Source organism: Erigeron canadensis, chromosome 4, assembly GCF_010389155.1.
Source record: "Erigeron canadensis isolate Cc75 chromosome 4, C_canadensis_v1, whole genome shotgun sequence".
In the NCBI taxonomy this organism is placed as follows: Eukaryota; Viridiplantae; Streptophyta; class Magnoliopsida; order Asterales; family Asteraceae; genus Erigeron; species Erigeron canadensis.
Genome location: NC_057764.1, coordinates 1,055,138 through 1,079,264, shown reverse-complemented (window position 1 = coordinate 1,079,264; position 24,127 = coordinate 1,055,138). Strand labels below are relative to the sequence as shown.

Below are 24,127 nucleotides of genomic sequence, written 5' to 3'. Positions count from 1 at the left end.
ATTTATTACTGACATAGAGGTAATGTGATTCTAGATAAAGTATACATCCGAAAAGTTCTTTAGCCAACTATCCCTATACAGTTACTATGGTTTAGTCAATTACTCTCTTTCGGATCTCCGCTATTGCTTTATGCCAACTATTTTGTTTTTAAACATACATTTTAGACGTACCAATCATTCGTTATAAATAAATATGAAGTTCCAAGTATAACTCTTCGAAAAGAGAATTTGGTTACAAAAGTTCATTATTGCAGATATAACTCATAATTTTTTGGTTATTATTACAAGGTATGTGTTTCAACTTGCAACTCGGTGCATCAACATACCAAGAGTCTAAAGTACAAGTAACCCAGTGGTCCAACGTACAATACATTATTTCGAGTAATAACTTTGCGAATATAATGACAAAGCCGTTACTATAATAATTGTACATTATGCTCCAACTCAAATAACGGCAAACCTAATGCTATGATAGTTATATGTTATGCCGAAAGAACTGTACCATATCTAGAAGTGTATGATTTACAAAGATATTGATCAGAATCAACTGTATTGTGATAACAAACAGTAACCAAACCTTACTCGGTAAATGTAGCATTTTGATGAATGTGTCGTGGTGTTCCTTCTTGGCATATGGTATACTGCATATTTCACGTTGGTAGCTTTGGTTAACGTCGTTACAAAATAATGTGTCATGTATTTGTGATTTGTAGTTGTTAAGGTGTACTTTGTTCATTTATAGTAGTACTCACGACTAATAGCTGAAAGGGTTGGGTACAACACGACATGTGATGTGAATAATTTACTAATCTAGTACATAGTTAGTACTTAGTACTACTAGGTATTATTTGACTAGAAGTAGGGAAAAGATGCAAAACATAAAGATCAAATACTCATGAAAATATGAACTTTAAAACAGGAATACTAATTAACCTCTAGTTTCATACCAGATTCAAGTAATTTATGAATTAAAACAATGCCCAATTTGAAAAGAATTGTGTACCTTTTTCTATACTTATTCAGAAATCCAGAAGCTTGTTGAAAGAATCTCGTAAGTTTCTTGATCTTAGAAAATCCAGTTTATAGAATCCTCAACAGTAAACGCTAAACCTGCAAAGAAAACATGAAAAGAATGTGATTTAAATTGTTAAGGGAATGAAAAATCATATTGCGTTTCAAAAACTGTCTTTTTGCATAATGCAAAAATAAACTAATGTAATGATGCACACCTCTCTATTATTAGGAAGTGTAACGCGCCATAAGACTCCTCCTATTAAATTGTTAATTGCATGAGAAGCCATGGGCACTAAAAGGCTAGAGGATACGATTGTTGCATAGCCATAAGCAAGCCCAACTAATGTTGCCCTGCAATCAGTACAAACAGACCAAAATGTTAGTAGTCTTGAAATCATATTGCAAACTTAAAATAGGTCGATTGAGCAATAGATTATTCCCAATGGGTCACACAGGTCAAAAGTCGCCCAAAAGTATATTTAGAATTTTAAATTAATACAACATCGTAAATTTTCAAAATAGAACTTTAGGAAGAAAACTGAAGTGTTGACCAGCTGACAGCTGACACAACCCAGCTCATTTTACCCAACCCATACAACTGCATCTCTAGGAAGTGCATACCAGATTGCAAAGGAAAACTTCCGACCGCTACCCACATGCAAAATTCCAAATAAGGCAGCAACAGCCGTGGCACTTGTCAAGTTGATTCCAAAAAGGGGAAGCAATGCACCGCGAAATAGGAGTTCCTATGAATTGACACACACCCCAACAAAATTTTCATTTTGAAATAATCAGTTTTTCTTACATAGTGCAAGGAGAAATGAAGATGTGATTGTGGATCCCACTTACATAGAGTAATAAGAGTTGGGATGGGCCCCACAGATATGGTGTATGTGAGGAAACGGTGTAAGCAAATAACATCCAATTTTCTCTACTCTGACCTCACTGATGCCGGGAAGAAATGCCACAATTACATAATCCAACGGCTCTAGTGATGTTAGGACCTGCATAGTAAATTAATTATAACACGACTAAGTCAACATATAAAAAGCCAACCGACATCCGTAGAGGTGGCAATTTTAAATCTTACTCATGATTCAATTCGAGTTATGTTTAATCACTAATGGGGAAAATAAATAAATTAGCTAAAAACATAACATTTTAAATAAGTTGAAAGTTGCCTAAATGGTATTTTGAATGCTCAAAATTCAACGAGCCATACCTAAACCGCTCATTTTACTGTCGCTAACTTATTTGGTAAGTATATTGGTATCAGACGTTTAGAGTTTAGACAACCTGTCGATTGGATGCTTCACTAGACACAGCAAAATCAGACCATGTCTTCAGTAGTAAAAACCGAGAAGACGATATGAGTACAACTAATCCCGCTATCAGTTGCAGGTGCCATGTCTCAAAATCGACTGCATGCCCAAACACACTTGTGAAATTATCAGTTTGTATTTTTACGTTGTCTGTTTTGTGGGTTACATCATAGTTTCTCAAGTAAATGGCCCACAAACAGATCTTCGCTCCTCCACACATCATAAAATACAAAAATTGTAGAACACAAATATCATTCAATGGAAACTGTACTTGATATTTCAGAAGAGCAATCAGCTATAGGCCATCCCTGTGACGATGCCAAATGAGAACCCTGTCAATGAAAAGTTATTGATATGATTTTCATAGTCTTCACACTCCATAGACTAGCAGGACTTTGGGTATCAACTATTTTTAACCATTACCCACTTTTTATCTCCGGGTCCCATAAGATGGAGGAAATAGATAATGGGGGCCGTGAAATGAAAATGCAAGAAACCAATACCACAGGAAGCCAAAGCTTATATGAAAAACTCATAATCTTTAAGCAAGGAGCAATGCAAAAGAGATAAGGAAGGCTTTTGGGTTTGTGCTTTCAAAGTGTTAATCATGTACCCGGTCAGTTGATTAAAGATAGAAACAACCAGGAAACTCACCTGTCGGATTATTACTCCAAAGAGAGCTATGAAACCAGAAGTCACGGTGCATGCTTGTAGAACAGAACTTCTTGAAGCAATAGCAACTGGAGACTGTGACTCCAAGTTATTAATAGAATCAGTTGGTGATGATTTATCTGAAATTTCATTGTGTTCGTCTGGTGAACCTTCAGCAACTTGTGGATTCGCAATTTTCCGTACTTCTTTTGCTTTCCTTAACTTTTTAGGAGAACTTTTACTTGCATAAACCTTCTTGTTAGCTCGAAACCCCTGAGAAATTAAGGGAATGATGTAAGAAATATATCCTTCTATCCTATGAAAACTGAGAAATTCTCTTTTTGAAAGGCTTTCAAGGCTAAATTCGCCATCACTGGTAGAGGTGCAATTTCGACCCAATCTTAAAAACTGGGTTGCTTTAAATTTTATTTTATATCTAACAGGTCAAATGGGCCAATTTAAAAAACTTAGTCAAAATGGAACGGGTCCAATGGGTTGAGCTGGTTTAAAGTCGCTCAATGGGAATATTTAATCATTCAACCTCCTAACCCGCCTTATGCATAGCTAACAATTATTTATTAAAAAAAATTACCTTCAGAAAGGCAAGTAACAATACACATCTAGACATATTTACAATTTGTTCACAGTGGGACTAGAACCCACACCTCTTGGTAGATGGGCCACCTTAAATACCGCTAGGGCGAAGTACTTTAGTAATTCAATTTTTTGTAATAATATGCAACACTCTAATTATTAATATAAGAAATCTATGTATATTGGCAAACTGTATCTTGTATCAAACCGGCCTTATATATTCGACCCATACCAAGATTACCCGTTTTTTGCTGTCACAAGATTTCTTTGTTCTGTCACTACTCATCATTAAAGAACTCGGGAGACATTTAAACGAATGTTCACTGGATGCTCGAAGTAGCTAATATGAAAATAATAAAACTTAAGCTATAATAAAACATACCGTGAAAATTTTAGTGATTGGAACATTTCTAAAGTAAGGGCTTTCGTACTTCCTACCTGACAAAAACAAGATATGTTATTATAGAAAAAAAAACCCTTAAGAACCTCTTGTTCCATATTTATAAGTTTTGTAATGCAGTATATGTTTTAGATGTAAACAGCAAAAAATATACTTATAATGTAAAAACTATTAATGCAGTATATGTTTTAGATATAAACAGCAAAAAATATACTTATTATGTAACAACTATATACTTTTTAGAATAAAGGGATAAGCGCTCAAGAATGTAAAGTGTGCTGCTGTATGTATCAAACTTAGAACGCTTCTTTTGAGTTTAGTTAACCATCCATAATCACCATTTAAAGTAACCATCTGCCATTACCCAGCGATAGGAAACCGCTTATATCAGACAGTATAAATGATAGTTAAATACACACAGTAGAAGCGTTCTAAGTTGGATTCATACGGTAGACTTTGGACTAAAGTTGAATACAGTCCCAACTTGACTTATCCCTAGTCATATAACTTAGAAGGTCGTAAGCATTTGAACATATTTTGAACTTTCGGCAAATTCTATTCATTTGATATAGAGATAAAATAAAACCCGAATCGACCAGTTTTGGCAAACGGGTTGAATGTCTACTGATGATCAATATTTCTATGTCTAAATGCCACAAAAAGTTCTTTGCTTGTGGTATCAACAATAAACCAAATTCAATATGCAAACACAAACACACACACATCATAACACATATACACAAACTTAAAATACTTATCAAGATTCAGGGAAGATTAAAAGATAAAAATAAATAAGTATATAATACCCAATTGAAATTAACAAAAGGTTGTTAGGGATATTAAGACAATGGAAATTGATTAAGTTGAAATTAAGTTTACCTAATGATAAATGAAGATAAGGGGTTCCACACCAACAATCCATGGCTGTTAATTCTTGCCCAGAAAATATAGAAATATATAATATTTTGGGGATATCAGAAAGGGTCTCTGTGAAAACAGGCTAAAGATGGAGGTGTACAGCTGTACATTATACAAGTCATACATACAACTTTAATTTCACAAATCGTCATTGTGGTTTTACCAAAAAATCACGTTTCATCCTTTAAACTTCAAAATGACACTGGTAGTCCTTTATATGCGGATAATAGTCACGTTTCGTCCTTTAATCTAACGGATGATGGTCACATTTCGTCCTTTAATCTAACGGATGATGTTCATGTTTCAACCTTTATACGATCGACTAAAGGACGAAACGTGACCATTATCCGCGTATAAAGGACTACCAGTGTCATTTCGAAGTTTAAAGGATGAAACGTGATTTTTTGGTAAAACCACAAGGACGATTTTTGAAATTAACTCTTACCAAAATTATTTTAAATTTTGAACCATATCATTCAAATCTTTAATGGTAAACGAGTCTGCTACACGCGTAATGCGGCGACGATGGCAGTGACAGTGATGTGGTGGCAACGACGGATAGTGACGGCAGCGGCGACCGATGCGTCAAGTAGTGTATGTATTTGTTATAAAGATATTTGATTTAAAAGAGTTGTGGATATCTTGTAGAAGATAATGGAATGATTATGTAAGTTAATTTATTAAGGATAAAATGATAATTTTGCATGTTTCTAAAATCTTAACTTTTCAATATGGGGATATAATTTTTATATTTATATAGTAGTATAAAGTATAGATAAAGAAGTGATGGAAAAGAGGTTCATAAATGGTCATGCAATTTATTGGTTATGTATCTTATATCTTTAATCAATCTAAAAAGAAAACTACATTCGTTTACCATTTTCTTTTGTTTATGTAGTAAGGATAAAAAAAAATATCTCAAATCTCGATCACGATCCGGTATTGACCTGATCCTGATACGAGGAAATGGTACCGGATCTCTAGTGGGATCGATCTGGTATTCACTTTTAATAGTTTTCAAGATCAACTAGCACGCCACCTGTACAATGCGGCGGTGGTCGAGACGGCGACGGTGTGGAGTGGGGGCAACTGTTGATGGTCAAGGCGACGTCAAGTGGTGTAGATAATTAATATAAAAGTAATTGATTTAAAGTGTTAATTAAGATATTTTAAAAGATAAAGAACTAATAGTGTCATTTAATCATTAATATTACGGTGTATTGTATATGAAAATATATCAAAGGTGTGCTAATTGATAATATTACATATTTTTCAATACTTTCAAAAATAAATGTTGTTTTTTTATAAAATAGTATAGATACCAAGAAAATCCGGCAACACCCAAAAATACGGGTACCTTACTAGTCCTTTATTGATATGTGACTAGATTAGTACCAAATTTTAATAACTTTCGGGACGGTCCATGTTCATCCCTAATTACATTATAAGGTTAGAATTAGTTTGGTTGGTATCAAGAAAAGGTTCAAAGTGTATTTTAGTAAACTTATCGTATAAGTTTAAGGTTATGTTTTATGAACTACTTAAGAAGTGAAAAGACGTAAAATATTAACAGAAATAAAGATTTTAGGGGCAATAGAAAATGTATTGCTCAAAAGCTTCTTTTTCTTGACAAGTTTTATAATTTTGTCTCATAAAAAGTTCCAAGTTTTAGAAGATTATAAGCTTAAGTTGTTGAACTTTATGTCTTTGCAAAGTGGTGGATCCAAGATCTGAAACAGCTAGGATCCTTAGCCTACTCTACCCGATAAAATGAACGACACTAGTCGGCCAAACTCATGTCTCTTCGAGTAGGATGGTTAACATGAAACATATATCATATGTTTCAATATGAGTCGTGCATTGTGTGCAGTCACATTGTTTCTCAGTAAACAAGCTTCTTTCGTGGAACTGTTTGAAATGCTACAGGTTAATCAGGTTGATCATCGATCATTCAATGTAGAAACTATGCTATGAAGCTATCCGACTTGTCTTTGACCAAGACTAAAACTAATTTTTGTGAATTCATACACCTTTAGTTGCAGTTGCTGGCATTTTGTACTACACCCAACAGACTTTTGTCCAAGTGACACATTGAATTGCACCAAGCTTAGATTGTGAAAAAGGCGGATGCCAAATAAAATCCATCATGTTACGACATAATCATGTTTAAGAAATTTCCTTATAACCAGACTCTATATACATTTTAAGGGTCTGTGTATAAGTTGAATTCTCTAACGTATTTTACATTACATTACATTAAATATTCAGAATACATAACGAAAACGGTGTCAGGATGATCTTTTGGGAGATTTTTCATATAGAGATAGAAACGCACTAAATCTGCATCAGCAACAAGATCTGCATCCATGACTTCATCGTCGCACATCAAAACCCATAAATCTCGTGATTTTACTCTCTTTAAATTACCTCGACAAAATGGACAAGACGCAGACCTTGTGTTCCTACAAAAACAAACGAAAATACACTTTAGAAAGGCCTACATAGTTAATATAATAAGAACCATAGCATTACGTTAAGGGCTAAGCCAATCAAAATTTTGTAAGCCATTTCTTTTGTGCAAATAGTGTTTTGTGTAGTGACAAAATCAGTGAGGTGCTAGCAATCTAGCATTTAGCATTTGTAGCTAATAGAGAGCGTTTTTCACCAGTGCCCATAGACAACCCATCTTACCCGCCCATTTTGCCACCACTGTTATATCCTGAAAGATTGCACTAGTTATCAGATATTGGTGACATACCAGTCTCGATAGCAGTTGATACACATGGCGTGGCAGCAGTTAGGTAATACAACTTTTGTACAAGGCTCAAAGCAAATCCCACATTCATTTTCCCTTTCCAAATCAAGATTTGTGAAACCAACTTCATTTTGCGATTTCTTTTGTTCCGCTATCTTCATTCTTGAGCTCTCTCTTCTATAACCTTTGACCAGCAGATAATCATGCTCCACCAAGTCAGAGTGTAGCCTTCTTAAAGATGGCAGTATCACAGCTGCCATATATTTGTTTTGATAAGAACCAAAATAAGATACCAAAACTCCTCGAAGCCTTATAATGGATCAGAATGCTAAAAAAAAGTAGAGCTTTATAATGACAAACCATAAAAACTGCTTATTGTTGCCTTCCTTCCATGTCTAGAAATCTTCCGTCTTCCATCTTTATATACCTGCAACAAACAATTTCAGTATGATATTTAATTCCAAGAACTATAAAACTTCCATCTGCAATAGCACTAGAGAGATATTTTGAAATATATATTCCCGGTAAAGTCCATATTTTTATGTCCATATGCAGTTATGCACTAGCAATTCATATGAAAAGCAGACAGGATTTTCAACCACGTAAAAACATTTGGATGTGGAAGTTATAAGGAACCAACCTTGTAGACAAGAACATGAACAAGGTTCATATATCTAGGCAACAAGCAAGTGCAGGAGGAATCAATCCATTGAAGCAAGAACATAATAAGAGGCGCTAACTCGTTGTACACTAGTTTCATTTGAAATCTTGCACCGTTTGTGGCTCTAGGAATTGCAGCTGCCCTGCAAAAATCCAAGACAAATTGACACAAATACAATAAGAAAAAATGCTACATTTTCATCTCTTCTAACTTTATGCCACAATGAGGGGAAAACATACAATATAATTTAAAAATTCATTGATCAAACCATGCATATTTTGTGTATTACAAGTTTGTCCAAGTGGTTAAGACTTATAATATAGTGTCCCATACTCAAATGGGTCAGTAGATGTGCATTAACAAACAGCCAGCATAGTTTATAGCAGAAAATCATGAACATCTTTCTATATGTATACAAGTAGTCTTCTAAAGATAAAGTCTAATATGATAACATACTTTTTAACCATGCTAAAGTTCCTCTAAAATCACATATGAGCTACTGCATAAAAAACAGTTATAAGTCACACTAAACAAAATTCCTAAAAGGGTTTAGTTGGCATACTATAATGCTTCCCAGAATCCTTGAAAAGATTCTACCTTTGACAGAAATAACATCAAGAATCACATTAAGGATTAAATTTTTTTTAGCATTTTTCACAGTATAAATAGTGATCACAAACAAGACAGTGACACAACAGAAACCCTTTTTTGTAAAACAAGAATAATAACTAAAAAAAAAAAATAACAACTTACAAAGCATTGGCATGTTGTATATCAGCTTCAAGAACCTTCAAAGATTCTTCATAAGAGCATATCCCAAGTGGGTAATACTCCATTTCCATCTTCTTTCACAAAGCTTAAACCTTTTACACACAGTATATACATACACACTTACATATACATACACGGTTACTAATACATGCACTTGTGAGTGTGAATAATTTCCTTTGGTTTCTCAGAATCCTAAAAAAGTTGGACCTCTTCTTATTTGTCAAAGTTTTAGGCTACAGGCTTTGGTGCTAAACTAATAGGAAATATTAAAAGGAAAAAGACAATAATGGGAGAAGAAAGAGGGGGGAAAGTTGTCTTGTATTGTATCTTTCTTGAAATGGGCGGCTTTGAGTTGGATAGTTGTTAATGGCAATTAATGAATCTTATAAAAATTTGGCGGAGTCTAATCAGGGTTTCGTTAGCTTTGGTGGGTTTGTTCGTTGTCTTCGTTTTTAAACCTTAACTTTTAAATATAAATTAACACACATAATGTGGCAGTGGTAACTGCGATGGTGGGCTGGTGGTATCAGTGACAAGTGGTAATGACGACGACTATTGGTGGTAATGGTGATGATGAATGATGTAGCTTGATGTAAGTGTAATTGATATAAAGTTGATATTCGAATTTTATAGAAGATAAAATGATATTTGCGCAATGCAATGGTGATGTGATGATAACGACGACCGGTGGTGGTGATGGCAACGGCGAGTGGTGGTGGTAATTGATTTAAAGTTAATTAAACTAAAGTAGTAGTAGAAATGTTCAAAAAGATTAAAAACAGATAGTTTTAAATCAATGCAATAAGGGTAGGATGGTTATTTTACATTTTTGTTTTTCTAACTTTTCAAAAACCATGCATAATTTTTATATAATAGTATAGATATAAAATTTCTAAAGTTAAATTAATAAATATCTAAAATACAACTGATTTATACCAAAATACACTTTCAAGTTTGGGTTTAGTTCTAATAGGGATGGTATACGGTACCGAACCGTACCGATACCAAGATTTTCCAAAACCAAGAATCGAATACCGAATCGATTTTCTATATCGGTACCAGTTAGGTACCGGTACCGGTATAGGGAATTTCGGTATTATACCGATTAGAACCGATTATAGTTTTTAGTCAAGAAGTTTTGCTGTTCAAATTGTAGATTTTGCATATTGGTTTTATGTAGAACTGTACCACAATTTTTCCCCAAAATCTTGTTGATGCATCATATCATGATAAAAATAATTGTATTAGTAGATTTAGTGGCATGAGGTAATTATAACAAATATAGTAGATTTAGTGGCATGAGGTAATTATAACAAATATAGGGGAAAATACCTTTATAACAAAATATATGGCATTAGCTGCCGCAGGATGATCGGAGATGGTGTCCAGTGAAAAATACAAGCAGTGACATGACAACGTAGTAGGAAGAAAAGTTACAGATAAGATTATTTTTTAGATGTAACGTGTACCAGGAGTCAAAAATTATCTGTAATGTTTATATATATATTCTAATGAATAATAGGTTGTATTTTGTGGTTTAACCAATTCAGTATTGAAATTTGGTTTCCTCATACCGAATCGGTATCGAACCGATTAGTACCGAAACCGATTTCGTCCCAAAACCAAAACCGATACAGAAACCGAATTCTTATCGCTACCGATTCGGTTTCGGTTTTTTGGTTTTTTGGCTCAGCCCTAGTTTTTAATCCGTATAGCTCTATCAAAACGTTTGGTTTAAAACCCAAACAGGCTTTAAATTAGCGGTCACATGACCAGCCCAATCAGGACATACATACTAGTAATATCATATGATACGGTAACAGTTTAGTTTCAGTTTTTTGTTTTTTACGCTCAACGCTAGTTTTTAATCCATAAGTTTAAAGCTCTATCAAAATGTTTGGTCTAAAACCCAAACAGGCTTAAATTAGTGGTCACATGACCATCCCAATCAGGTCATACATACTAGCGGTATCACATGACCAAATGGGTAATTAACTCTTTTATTACCAGTGATTTTTTAACGAAATAGACGAGGCAAAAGAAAGAACGGAAAGAAAAGGGATATTGTTGATTGATATTTGTTGGGTTGGGTATGTGGTTAAAAAATCAAAAATAAAATTAAAAGAAAGATAAAACTAAAATCCAAAAAAAATCCAATCCGTGAGAGATGGTGGCGCTGCTGCTGCATTCTTTCCTCGTCAACACCCGTTCATCACCACCGGTGACAACCACCACCGCCGCCGTAACATGCTCCTCCTCCTGCTCCTCACGGCGGTGGTCTTGTTGTTCAGTAAATTATCATCATTTTCCGATTAGTAGCAGTAATAATAGTATGAGGAGGAGGAGGAGGGGGATAGGAATAGTATGTATGGCGAAAGAGAGAAGGGTGAAAATGGTAGCGAAACAGATACAGAGAGAGCTTTCTGATATGCTGCTGACCGACCAGGTTTTACAGTACGCCATCCTGCCCGAAGCTGCCCTTGGTGCTGACCGCTATCTCTCGTCTCTTACTACCATCAGTGATGTTGAAGTCTCTTCTGACTTACAGGTTCCTTTCTTTATTAATCTTTTCATTTTCTGGCCAAGTTTTTTTTTTTATAGGGATAATGTCTTCAAGATGTCTATAGTGTGGATAACAATGACTAGAAGCTACTTTAGATAACAACACAAACTAATTGGATGAAAGCACTATCCTTATGATTTGACCATTCAAGGAAATACTAGTACCTACCTTGTTGAAAAACTAATAACAATGAAAAGGAAAGGAACCACCCACTGCCATCTTACACGGGTTTTGGGCCCCAATACCTCGACGGTGTATGGGGGAGGTTAAGATGTAGACAGATCTTACATGTACCTAGGTAGAGAGGCTGCTTCCAGTTCTACTTAAATGGTAGAAAAGGACCTCTTACCTTTTGCATGCGATGAGGATCGAACCTCTTACTTTTGTCTCTAGAGGCCAGGGTGTTGGAAAACTAATCACAATGAGACGAAGCTTAAGCACTTCTTGACAAGAAAAATGGCTTAATCGAGACACTTATCCAACTTGCACAATAAATGTTATGATGGCCTAGAAGGGACAAATGGAAAAAAATATAATGGTGTTCTAGACCGTGGTTTTAAAAGGGGTTAGGCGCTTTTAGGTAATAATAGGCATTAGGGTATGAAACACTTCTATTCTTTCACAAAAGTACCTAATCACATCTTAATTACATTTTCCACCAATGAAAATCTTGAAAATACTTATAAGTCGCTTCTACATAACGACATACTTCAAATCCATCACTTATATACAAAAATTATCAAGAGGCTTTGGGAAAGGATATTTAGGTTATTTTCACCAAACACCCACTAAAATAAAATTCCAATAAAATGCCACTAATTTCTTGAAGAACACATCAGGCGTGCAATTTATATGTGGCGCGCCTTGGTAGAAGGCACCACTGAGGGGGTGTCTTTGAACTGCGTAGAGTAGCTTGAGGAGTTGTAATTTTGCTTTGAAGTTCCTAGCGCCTAGACACGACATTTTAAACCAAGTTATAGACGAAAAAAATCCCTGTAAAATTTGAATAGTTTTACATACTAGTACCAAAAACATAGGGGCCTTAAGCTATCTGAACGATGTGAAATTAGGCAGGACTCCTTGATGTTTAATGTTCTTTTAGGTGGTGGACTACATCCTGTTACCAGTTTGCTCCTTGTCTTTGTTTTCGACTCGGACACACACAAAGCACATCTGTCACTCTGTCACTGTAAAGTATGTGTATTGAAAATTGAAAATAATGTGTTTCGTTGTTGGGTGTATGGAAAATAATATTCCACAGCTTAATCTTTTTTTTTTAGTTGTAACGAAAATTGTTGATAACTAGTAACAGTTGCCTGGCTTCATTATCGTGGTTAGTAGATTTACTACATACGCAATATATAATGTAAAGCTTAATGATATATACCCTTGATCATGAAAGAGATACTTTTACAATGTAGGACATTGGTTTTAATGATTTTGATTATTTATCTGAAGCTCGTTTCTACTCTTACTACAGGTGGTTAAGGTGTATGTATCTGTTTTTGGGGATGAACGAGGAAAGGAAGTAGCTATTTCTGGGCTGAAATCAAAAGCAAAATACGTGCGTGGACAGCTCGGCAAGCGTATGAAACTTCGATTGACTCCCGAGATAAGGTTTATTGAAGATGAATCCTTAGAGAGAGGAAGCAGGGTAAGAATCAATCTCTTTTTGATAATTTAAACATATATGTTATTGAAACAAACATCGTTCATGCTTTATATACAATTCCTCTACCTTGTTACTCTATCAAGTTTTTAATTTGTATTCTATGTTTCTTGACCAAAGGGATGACCTGTTTTTGTTCAATCATTCTCTTTGTGTTCTACCTGCCCATGAGTTTTCGGGAGCTAAAATATGTTATAGTTTTGTAGTACTTTGTAGTGCACAAGGTAACTGTCTCTTTTGATAGGCTGTTATGTTTAAGTTAGTTAATGTAGGGTTCTTTGGATTGTATTTCTTAGAAACTTCTACAATTAAGATAGGACAGAAATGTATTTTAGACTTGGGATGACTTTTGACGGTTTTGATAAAACTAGTGGTGAGAGCTAGTGCCCGGCATATTTTGTTAAGCACAGGCTTGTAAATTTGAGGCCTATAGAAAGAGAACAATATGGAATTGTGGATAAATTGTTTGTCCCATTTATCCTAAAGTTTCGTGAATTCCTCCAGCGATCCTTTTATTCAAAATAATTGGGTAGGCTAATATATGAAACCTAGTGGTAGTTATAAAGAGATGAACCCTCTTAGTGCTCAATAGCTTTAAGTTCAAAGTTATTACTAGTTCTATATTACCCATTAGGAATTATATTGATGGGAAATAGGCTGGGTCAGGTTGTTGGCTGGTTGCACAACCAATCAAAATGGGTAAGCGGTTAGCTTTTGTATGCGACAGGTTGGTTCACTCAGTTGTTCAGGAAATCCAAGGTGTATAGAAAGTTAGTGTACTAGATATGATTACAAAGTTTGTTTTTATTAATTATTAGATTGTTTGAGTTGATGAAGTAGGATTTATGCATCAAAAAATCAATTTGTGCGCACTTCTACTTGCCTGAGCCTTACCCATTCTCTCTTACCTTTTTTTAGTTTTTATTTTGCCCACTAGTCATGATAAAGTTTAAGCTGATTCGACCCATTCTTAAGTAAACGGTTCAGATTTTGCACCTAGACAATTAGGGTTCCTTTTTTCACCTCTACTGTATGATGTGATTAGATTACAATCTGATGATGAACTTGTCTCATATATGTATTTTGTGCATTTTGTGGTTTCTGGCCAACATTCTAATGGATCTGTAATTTGTAGGTGATTGCTATATTAGATAAAATAAAAGGTGAGAAGAAGAGTGAGGAATATCCACTGGTTGACCAAGATGAGTCATTGGATCCAAATGATGAAAGTGAAGACTGGGAGGATGACGATCCTGATGATGACATCATCTATGTGAAGTAGTTATTACATGATCTTTTGCTTCTCTCTTCAGAACAAAGCCTGTTCGGCTTCATGCATTCTACTTTTCCCCTGGTTAGTTGTCATCCTCGACAAATCTCAACATGAATGCATATATGTGAAGAAGAGTCGTGTATGTTTTCCACATTTAACAGAAAACTATGGATGAAACATGGGTGGCTACGTACTTGGATAAAAAGGCACTAATAGGAAATGCCCAACAATAGTTTGATTCTATAGTGTTCTTACATGCGCTTTTGTGTCTTGAGTTTAATTGCACATTTCATAGCATGAAAATTGAAAATTGTGTCATAGGTCAATTTTCTATGCGTCTTTCTAGTGACATTATACATCCATGATCTATGTATCTTTAGGAATAGTGCAGTTTATTCATGCATATCTAAGTGATATGATACTCAAGACGTTTCACTTTTCCAAATGTACATGATACCTAATGCGTGTGATCTCATTACTGGTGGAAAAGCCTTTAACTTCATTTTGATCTCAAGTATAAACAAAAATATGCAGTTATATTGGTCCTTGTGGAGTTGCAATGCAGGTTTAGCTTCTTGCTGGTATGCTAATGCTAATTGATGTCAATGGATAATCGACCCATTGTTAGCCACTTAGCCCTACCGCAACTGATATGAGAGGCGTAAATAGCATAGCACCTCTGCTTTTATGCAATTATCCCCCGCATTCAGTACCATTTAAAAACGAGAAAAGCCCAACAAAATGTTACATAGCACATTAGCACGTCTTAAATGGGCATGGGCATGGGCTTGGACCAAGACACAGGGCCAGGGTGGGTTTAATTAGTGGCCTGGGTTGATTATCAGAAAAGCTCTAAAACTTAGGACTGGGTGTTTTAGCACCTGACCAGGTCAGGCTGACCTAGGCAGCGGTTTTAACTTTTAACAGCTTTGATCATATATAATTAATATATAAAACATCTACTCGTATTACATAAAGACGAAGTTTTCACAGGTCAGCCCAACCGTACTCCAGCCATTTTGACCCATCCTTGATAGCTATTTCCCAAGAACTGATCTGCTTGACCGGCCTTGATACCATTTCAGAGCAGATGCAAATGATTATATGGAGGTGAAAGATGCAAGGTGTTCTTTTTTTCCCGGAAAATTTATATCACCAATGGTAGAACATTACAATTACAAGATTATGGAATAACCACATGGTGACTTAGTCTAACAAGATTAAGCGTACAATGATAGAAGGTTTGGGGTCACTACAATAGATTTTTTACATCAAGCACCAAATTTGCCTGATGGAAAGCGGGCTTTTTAGAGCAATTTTCCATGGAAGATTTGAGCATTTCCTGCTGAAAATTATCAACCATTAAGTAAGGGAGAGCATTAGCAAGCTTGTTAGAAGGATATATATATTAATGAAAATAACAAAATGAACAAGATAAATTGTTTACTTTGGAGTTTTACGTGCATGCACTTTCAATATAGTTCATAAGGATGACATGCCTAGTATCTTTTTTTCGTTTTGGGAGGTCGGCACTCCCGTTTGCGTTAGAACCAAAGACAAATCTTCCCTGTGACTGTCGAGAACTGCTTTGTAAACCAGATCAAGAAGATGGCTGACTACCACCAAGAGAAGCAGCAGGTTGATCTTTAGTTCCATGGAGGATGAAATAGGTGGGGGCTAGTCCAGCTTTACATTGCTATTTGGGTTGGCGCTATCCAAAAAGTCCTTTGTGCGTGGTTGTAAGTTGTAATTTCTTGCTAGGGTCACGTTTTCACCCGCACAATGTCTCCTTGTAAAAGCAAATATCCCTTCATCTACGCGAACGAGTACAATGTAAATTAATGAGCATAAAACTATAGAGATTGAGCCGGAGAACATGACAGCAAACATAACCCGAGTATTAGAGAGGGGGAAAAGAAAGCAGCAGTAAAACAAATCATTCCTTCTTTTGCAATAAATTCCGCAATATAAAACTAGCTCGGTAGCAGAATTGCTCAGCAGCTCTAACTACATTGGATAATCTACTTAGAAGAGAAGCTGCATTACAAAAGTTTGACTATCAATGTCTTAATGAAACCAAGTCTAGGACTTAAGAAATAAGCGCAAGTCCTGTTTGCATAGAAAACGATAAGCTCTCTCATCTTATCAATTTAAGATGCATAATATGTTTGCTCAAAGAATGTTCTCTAATGGATGGTTATTATCGGTATTGTTTATACGAGATGGGTACCTGCACAATGCAGCGACGGTAGCAGCAACGGGTGGTGATGGTGGCGGTGGTGGTAACGATGTGGTTATTAATCTAAAAGTAATTGATGTAAATGGTAGTGTAGTTATTTTATGGTTAAGGGATGTAACTTTCGTAAATAATTTTATTAAGAGCATTATAGAGATATTAGGTGAAAATATTTAAATTAGTGAATGATTTTCTTTCTATCTTTCATAAAATTTTCATACATCAAACCATCATGACTAAAATCACGAAACACATCTAAAATGTAACCAAAATCATGAATAAAAGAGATTGATAGTTTGAATAAATATGGTTGGAAAAATTTTAGGGATACACAAGAGCAAGTACCCGCGCGTTGCGGCGGTGAGATGGTGGGGTGATACCTAGGTCATAAAGTATGATAGGTTATAGGAGTTGATATGTCATAGAGTATGATAGTTAAATGCCTTAGCCGTACGGGCTCCGCCCTCGGATTTAAAAATTTGTCGAAAGTATATCGAATGACATCTCTAATGAAAGAGCCTGAAATTTTAAGAACACCCATACAATTTTTATAATTTATCGATGTACGGTTTTTGAGATAAAAGATTTTGAATGAATTGGAGGAATAAATGATTTATGGAGGAGAGAGAAAAAAGATGATTGGTTGAGATTTAAGGAGAGAGAAAGAGTATTATAGTTATTTTAGATAAATATAGAATAGATAGGAGGGGCATTTTGGGGAAGTACTTAAAATTAATATTGAAGATTTCAAGTTCAATGTTAAAAATTTAGGGAAAATCTGCTTTATAATATAGTATAGATAGGGTAAATTTAGTGTGTGAGGTTGTGAGCTATGAATGTGTTGAAAGTTAAGAGTATTTTAAAGGTAAAGAATTGAAAGAAAAAAAAAAGAGAGTAGTTTATTTTATAATAGAGTATAGATATAGATATAGATGTACCCAGTATAACTTGATATAAACATATGTGAACGTGATGCATATAAAGGAAAATCATTTACATTTGAACAAGAGACTAATTTTCAGGTTTTAAAAAATCTTTATGTTATGATATAAACTTTTATAAACTTTCACATATAATTGAAGTAATACAAAATTTTAAAGTTTTTCATTTTCTTTTTTAAGTTCGTATTATAAAAGATGAATGTGTGGCTATATTTATAAAGTGTTGTAAATATCGGCGGTGGTTCGCGGAATATTCAATGTTTTTCAAAATGATTCATTGGCGGTCAATATCGGTCAGAAAATGAACGAAAAGAAAAAAAAAAAAAAAAAAAGGAACGGTCAAGATTGAACTGGTCTATCGTTTTTTAGGGTTCAATCATATTCCCTCCTACAAGTCACAAGTATCTGACTCCCCATTTCACTGACTCCACCACAGGTAAATACTAGTATATTTTTTATTTCTGATTTAATTAATTAAATTTAGGGTTTTGTTAATTAAGTGTTGTCAGTATGAATTATTTGGGTACATTGAAATTTGTATATTGTTATGTGAAAATGTAGGAATATTTTTATTTTTATGTATAAAGCAGTAGTAACTGTCATTAGCATTTTCTTATGGTATACTATAAGATATATTTCTGATTTTAATTAATTAAATATAATGTATTTCTGATTTCATGATACCTGAGGATGTCATCTGGTTCTGCCAATTCACCATCCGGTCAGCCAATGCCAATGGTTGCCGGTGTTAAAAGACGATCAAATGATATTGGTTGGGACTACGGTGTTTGCCCCGACCCAAACAACTGGGGCAAAATCAAATGCAACTTGTGTTCAAAAGTGGTCAGTGGGGGGATTACTAGATTGAAACAACATATCGGAAATGTTACGGGACAGGTATCGTCGTGTCCGAACTCTACCAAAGAGGATCAGGTGAGATGTCGGGATGCTATCCTTAAGAAAAAGGCTAAAAAAGAAGACAATGAAGTCGTAAGATCGGATAGGAGAAATGATACTAATGAAAGTGCTATTTATGTGGAGGAACTAAATGTAATTGGCCCCATGGATAACTTTGTAAATAAAGTAAACCCTGAGGAAAAGGAGGAGGCTAAAAAGGAGGAGAAGAGTGAAGATGTAGAACTTAGCGGTGATATTCAGAAAGACGGAATATCGATGGTGAAGAAATACATTTGTAGGTGGGCATATGAGTGCGGGATTCCGTTTGATGCCTTTGAAACGGATAGCTTTAAAAAGTTGTTGGAAGTGGTTGGCGAATTTGGACCCGGGCTTCCACCTCCTACTCCACATGAGATGAGCACCACACTTCTAATGGAAGAGGTTGAAAGAACAAAAAGTTCGTTGAAAACAAATGAAGAAGAATGGAAAGAGGATGGATGCTCGATTATGATGGATGCTTGGTCGCATAAAGAGAGGAAGAGCATTATGAGTTTATGTGTAAATTCAAAGATGGGTACCGTTTTCATATCTTCCAAAGAATGTCGGAGTGAAGCTCATACAAGCGAGCGGATATATAAGTATGTCGAAGGTTGCATTCAAGAAGTTGGTGCTGAACATGTTGTTCAAATTGTGACCGATGATGCCTCGAATAACATGGAAGCGGCAAAGTTGCTTAAAGCGACAAGACCAAAGATCTTTTGGACATCATGTGCGACACATGCCATTAACCTTATGCTTGAAGGTATCTATAATTAACCTTATGCTTGACGGTAGCTATACCTGTTTAACTGTTAATTATTCTTTTAAATTATACTTTTATGTTTTTCAAGGTATTGGTGCACTTCCAAGGTATAAGAAAATCCTAGATCAAGCAAAGGAACTAACCATCTTCATTTATTCTCACAACAAGACGCTGGCTATGATGAGAAAGTTCACCAAGAAAAAAAATATTGTCCGTCCGGGTGTCACGAGATTTGCTTCCGCATATCTAACTTTACAAAGTTTGTCCCAAAAAAAGGAGCAATTAAGACATATGTTTTCTAGCCCCGAATGGGAAGAGTGTAAATTTTTCAATACTGTCAAAGGGAAAGCCACATATGCAATGGTTCTAGGTTTCTCATTTTGGGCCGGTGTGTCACTATGTTTGAAGGTGTTTACCCCTTTGGTCAAAATCCTTCGAATGGTTGATGCGGATCAGAAACCCTCAATGGGTTTTGTTTATGGGGAGTTGATAAAAGCAAAGGAAGATATCAAAGGGGTTTTGGGTGGTAACGAAAAAGCTTATGAGCCTGTCATAAATATAATAGATACCAAGATGAAAGGTAGACTAGATTCTGTTATGCATTTGACGGCTTATTTTTTAAATCCTTATTATTTCTACAAGGATTTGGAAATCCAAGATGATCCCGATGTATCTGATGCGATTGTTGAATTTTTTGAAACAATACTTACCGGAGATTTAGAGATGCAAGTGCAAGTGCTAATGGCTGAGTTGCCAAAGTACAGGAACAAAATGGATAGATTTGGTACTGAGCTTGCAATTTCGTCATGTAAAGTGAATAATGACGACTATGATCCGGGTAATTCAATTTACTATAAGTTATTTATTTTATTTATAAACGTTCATATTTGTATATTTAATATTTTTTTAATGTTTCAAAACTGTAGTGAATTGGTGGGGAACTTTTGGTGGTGTTACTCCTAATTTGAAAAAGATTGCAATGAGGATTCTTTCGTTAACTAGTAGTTCATGGGGGTGTGAAAGGAATTGGCGCACGCATGAAGGGGTTAGTAGACTTCATTTAAGTTTTATAATTATATATCAGTATCATTTTATAACACTGTGTTGCTTTTAACTTTGTAGATATATACACAGAATATAAATAGATTGGAGGCGAGTCAATTGAAGAATCTTGCTTATGTTCAATTCAACTCTTATTTGATGGAAAAAAACAAAAGGAGAAAAGAGAGGAATATTGAAGTGCTATTATCAAAAGATAGTGACATGGCTCAAGAATGGATTGCTGAATCTGATGGAGATGGGAATGAAGTTGAGGTTCAACCCAATTCAGAAACACATTGGGAAGCAGTTGGTGAAGCTGTGGAAGCTGATGAATATCTAGAACCCTGACAAAGTTCTTGAACAACTGCAAAAGGAAATATTAAATGTAATGGTTATATGAATTTTCTTTTGATAAGACTGATATATTTGTCCAGTGGAGGGCTAATGATCTCAATGAAGGGCTGGTAATATGCCTTGCTTGCACTAAAGGTGGGTCGGGTGCCTTTCTTTAGTAACCGAAAACAAGGAAATATTAGAGGTAATGGTTAATATGAATTTGTGTTGATAAAGACTGATATATTTGTTTAAATTTCCATGTTTGGAATGCTTTTCTTATTGTTTTCCTTGCCATATTTGATGTTTTGGTGTTAGTGTTGGAAAACGTCATCTAAAAAAACTAGTTGTTTGCTTGCAGTAGGTTGTAATTTTAGAAACTTTGGACTTTAGGGAAATGGCGGCCACCCCTATGCTGCCACCGAACCTAGGACCTGGGATTGATGAAAATGCTGCTGTAGCTCCACCACTACCAGGAACTGACATGACTGGAATAGGCTTCAGAGATGAGTTGTGGTTGAATACGTACCTAATGGACTGTAATCATGTATTTGATTACTCTGTACTTTTTTCTTTCTATGATAATGCTTGCAACAGTGAATTACTTGGGATGTGTTCAATTCATCCGGTAGATATCTCTCATATTTCGTAAGTTTTTCATTCGATCCTGCTTCCCCTAAGTCCATGTGGTACTATAATTATAAATGCTGTATATATCTTTAAGTTGTATGAATTTGATTTTATTATAACTAAACCAAAAGTATGATCCTTTAGTATAGCTTTTTGTTGGTTTATGTTCAGCAACATATAATAGTGTTATCACATCTATATTAATATTGGATTGCAAGGATGAATAGCATGGTCGAATATCTGTATGATTTTAAAAAGTAGCTGATGTCAGGTATTGTTCATTTGAAATGTCCAGGTTTGATGGTTGGGTCGGGCGGGAGAACTTATGTAAGAATGTATACATTTTATGGAAACCATATTATGTTTATTGCATTTTTCCTTGTCACTTTCTCTCTAATTTAATTTTTCTAGTTGAAGGTTGTTAATAGGGTATTTTTAGTATACTTGATATGCCCATAAAAGTGGTTATATCCAGACTTGTAGGAATGTTAGAGGTGGCAAAATGTGCGTGTCGGGTCGGGTCACGGGTCAATACAGGTTGTTTTGAAAATGGGTCAAAACGGGCCGTTTTCAAAATAACAAACGGATCAAAGGTAAATTATTAGTAGAAAACTAAAGATTCAGTAATGTAAATAACTAAATATATGATTGTGTTAGATAATATATTTGTAGATATAGATGTAATACTAATCAGTAACTTTTAAAGGGTTTTTTATAATAATAAAAAGCTATTACAAATTTGCACTTTTTCTTTGTTTAATTAGTGACTTATTACAAGTTTGCTACCGAATTATGTACATGGTATGGTGAATTAGTTTGTTGATTTAGATATTATAAATAGAGAAATTCCTTAGTTGATTATTGGCTGAATCGAGTTGATTATTGGCTAAGTTATGATCTTGTTTAAAATAGATTTCATGTCAGACCAACAAAGTGTTAGAGATGACAATGACGATGAGGTATCTTTATCTCAATCAAATAGAGAAGTAGAGAACGCTCTATAGTATAGAGTTGCTTTGAAAGATTTGGGCCACCGGGGAATAGTAAGGCGAGTTGTACTTTGTGGAAAAGTCTATTGTGCCAATCAAAATTCAGGAACGTCAAATTTAAAGCGGCATATACCAAAGTGTTTCATTATTGATGAGAATGGTCTGCCACAAAAACTTGTACCTTTGGATCCGTTTTTTATTTTAAAAACGGCCCGTTTTGACCCGCGTCCATTTTGACCTGACCCGTTTTGACCCATTTTCAAAACAACCCGTATTGACCCGTGACCCGACCTGACCCGTACAATTTTGCCAACTCTAGCCCAAACTGATCCAAGTATATCCAATTGGGCTAATATTGCCGACTCTAGTCTTAATATGTGGAACTTGCTGATGATGTTAACACATGATGTTAGAAAGTTGTCTAATTGCAGTCAATTACATATGTAAGAGGTAACAGTTCCGTTCCAGTTGGTTATGAATAGGTTTATTTAGGGTTATGTTTTATTTCTAATAGGTTATATAAGAACTCCTTTATTAGGTGTAAAAACCCTTCACCAAAATTAGGAATGGCAATGGGTCGGGTTCGGGGCGGGTAGTACTAAACCCGAACCTGAACCCGATAAGGAATATACGACCCGAACCCGACCCGATACCCATCAAGTACCTTATCGGGGACCCCATCGGGGATAAAATCATGCCCAAAACCCGAAACCCGACTCGATAAGGATAGTTACTTTTCAAAAATATTTACCAAAACTTGTATGATTTGAGAAAGGATACTACTTATTCTTGATGTTTTGAGAAATAGATGTGCAAGTTATTGAACATAGATACAAATTTTGTTGATATTAGTGTGGAATATAGATTCAAAACTAATTACTTATAAATATATAGATATAGGTATTGATATCGGGTCGGGGTAGACATGCCCCAGTCCCTCCCCCGAACGGGTTCGGGTATCGGGTTTCCTCATTGGGTTTCGGGTTTCCCCGTCAAGTCAGGTTTTTTTTGCCATCCCTAGCCAAAATTAAAAGCCTTTACCGAAAACAAAGCTGGATAATTTGTTGTTTTAAAAAAAAAGTTATGGCGCGTTTGGTTCATAAATTGTTTTTGTAAAGAATGAAATCTGTCAACGGAATTAGATTCCGAATGAATGGAATTTGATGGAATGCTTTTTATTTTCTTAAAATTCAAGAGAAGGAAAGAATCAAATTTCATCTAACAACCCTAAGGGGGCGTTTGCTTAACGAAATGTTTTTTAAGGACTTGGAATCTGTTAAAAAGGTTGGAATTTTAAAATTTTAAAATTTGTCATGTGTTTAGTTGACTGAATTCAATGGAATTCAGTCAAAAAAATCTGAATTTAATTTAATAAAAATGACAAAATACCTTTTATTAAACATAAACAATAATAATAAATTTAAATGTTAGTAATATAAATAATATTAAAATAATAAGAAAAATAATGATAAAAATAATAAAAATAATAAAAAATAGAATAAATAAAAATATAGTTAAAAAAAGTTATATTAAATATAAAAAATAAAAATAATATAATGATGTTATTATAATATTATTTATATTAATATTATTTATTATTTTTATATAATATTATTATGAATATATAAAAATATTAATAATATAAATAATATAATAATAATATTATT

The 24,127-nt window shown here is 34.7% G+C and overlaps 4 protein-coding genes across 6 annotated transcripts; 2 read left to right on the top strand and 2 right to left on the bottom strand.

Moving 5' to 3' along the window:
* Positions 1-232: 232 nt before the first annotated feature.
* Positions 233-4,972, bottom strand: LOC122597938. Its single transcript, XM_043770531.1, has 10 exons — positions 4,861-4,972; positions 3,964-4,019; positions 2,991-3,260; positions 2,608-2,668; positions 2,311-2,435; positions 1,956-2,018; positions 1,636-1,760; positions 1,230-1,365; positions 1,004-1,110; positions 233-641 (listed from the first exon to the last, which is right to left on the bottom strand). The coding sequence occupies exons 1-9, from the start codon at positions 4,901-4,903 to the stop codon at positions 1,105-1,107; spliced, it is 885 nt and encodes a 294-aa protein (XP_043626466.1). The 5' UTR covers positions 4,904-4,972; the 3' UTR covers positions 233-641; positions 1,004-1,104.
* Positions 4,973-7,027: 2,055 nt separating this feature from the next.
* LOC122598390 (E3 ubiquitin-protein ligase AIRP2-like) lies at positions 7,028-9,371 on the bottom strand. The gene is made up of 5 exons (XM_043770986.1): positions 9,069-9,371; positions 8,295-8,457; positions 8,015-8,081; positions 7,658-7,907; positions 7,028-7,361 (listed from the first exon to the last, which is right to left on the bottom strand). The coding sequence occupies exons 1-5, from the start codon at positions 9,155-9,157 to the stop codon at positions 7,151-7,153; spliced, it is 780 nt and encodes a 259-aa protein (XP_043626921.1). The 5' UTR covers positions 9,158-9,371; the 3' UTR covers positions 7,028-7,150.
* A 1,771-nt stretch (positions 9,372-11,142) lies between these two features.
* Positions 11,143-15,093, top strand: LOC122596040 (probable ribosome-binding factor A, chloroplastic). Its single transcript, XM_043768542.1, has 3 exons — positions 11,143-11,634; positions 13,130-13,303; positions 14,454-15,093. The coding sequence occupies exons 1-3, from the start codon at positions 11,254-11,256 to the stop codon at positions 14,598-14,600; spliced, it is 702 nt and encodes a 233-aa protein (XP_043624477.1). The 5' UTR covers positions 11,143-11,253; the 3' UTR covers positions 14,601-15,093.
* Positions 15,094-18,085: 2,992 nt separating this feature from the next.
* On the top strand, positions 18,086-21,619 carry LOC122596332. 3 transcript variants are annotated; one of them, XM_043768888.1, is made up of 6 exons: positions 18,086-18,204; positions 18,458-19,467; positions 19,556-20,305; positions 20,394-20,512; positions 20,602-21,046; positions 21,203-21,619. In XM_043768888.1, exons 2-5 carry the CDS (start codon positions 18,459-18,461, stop codon positions 20,854-20,856), a joined length of 2,133 nt encoding a protein of 710 aa, XP_043624823.1. In that variant the 5' UTR covers positions 18,086-18,204; position 18,458; the 3' UTR covers positions 20,857-21,046; positions 21,203-21,619. The 3 variants fall into 3 exon arrangements, with proteins under 3 accessions (XP_043624823.1, XP_043624822.1, XP_043624821.1); XM_043768887.1 differs by having other exon boundaries at positions 18,088-18,204; positions 20,590-21,046; positions 21,206-21,619; XM_043768886.1 differs by having other exon boundaries at positions 18,088-18,204; positions 20,590-21,046.
* The last annotated feature ends 2,508 nt before the right edge of the window (positions 21,620-24,127 follow it).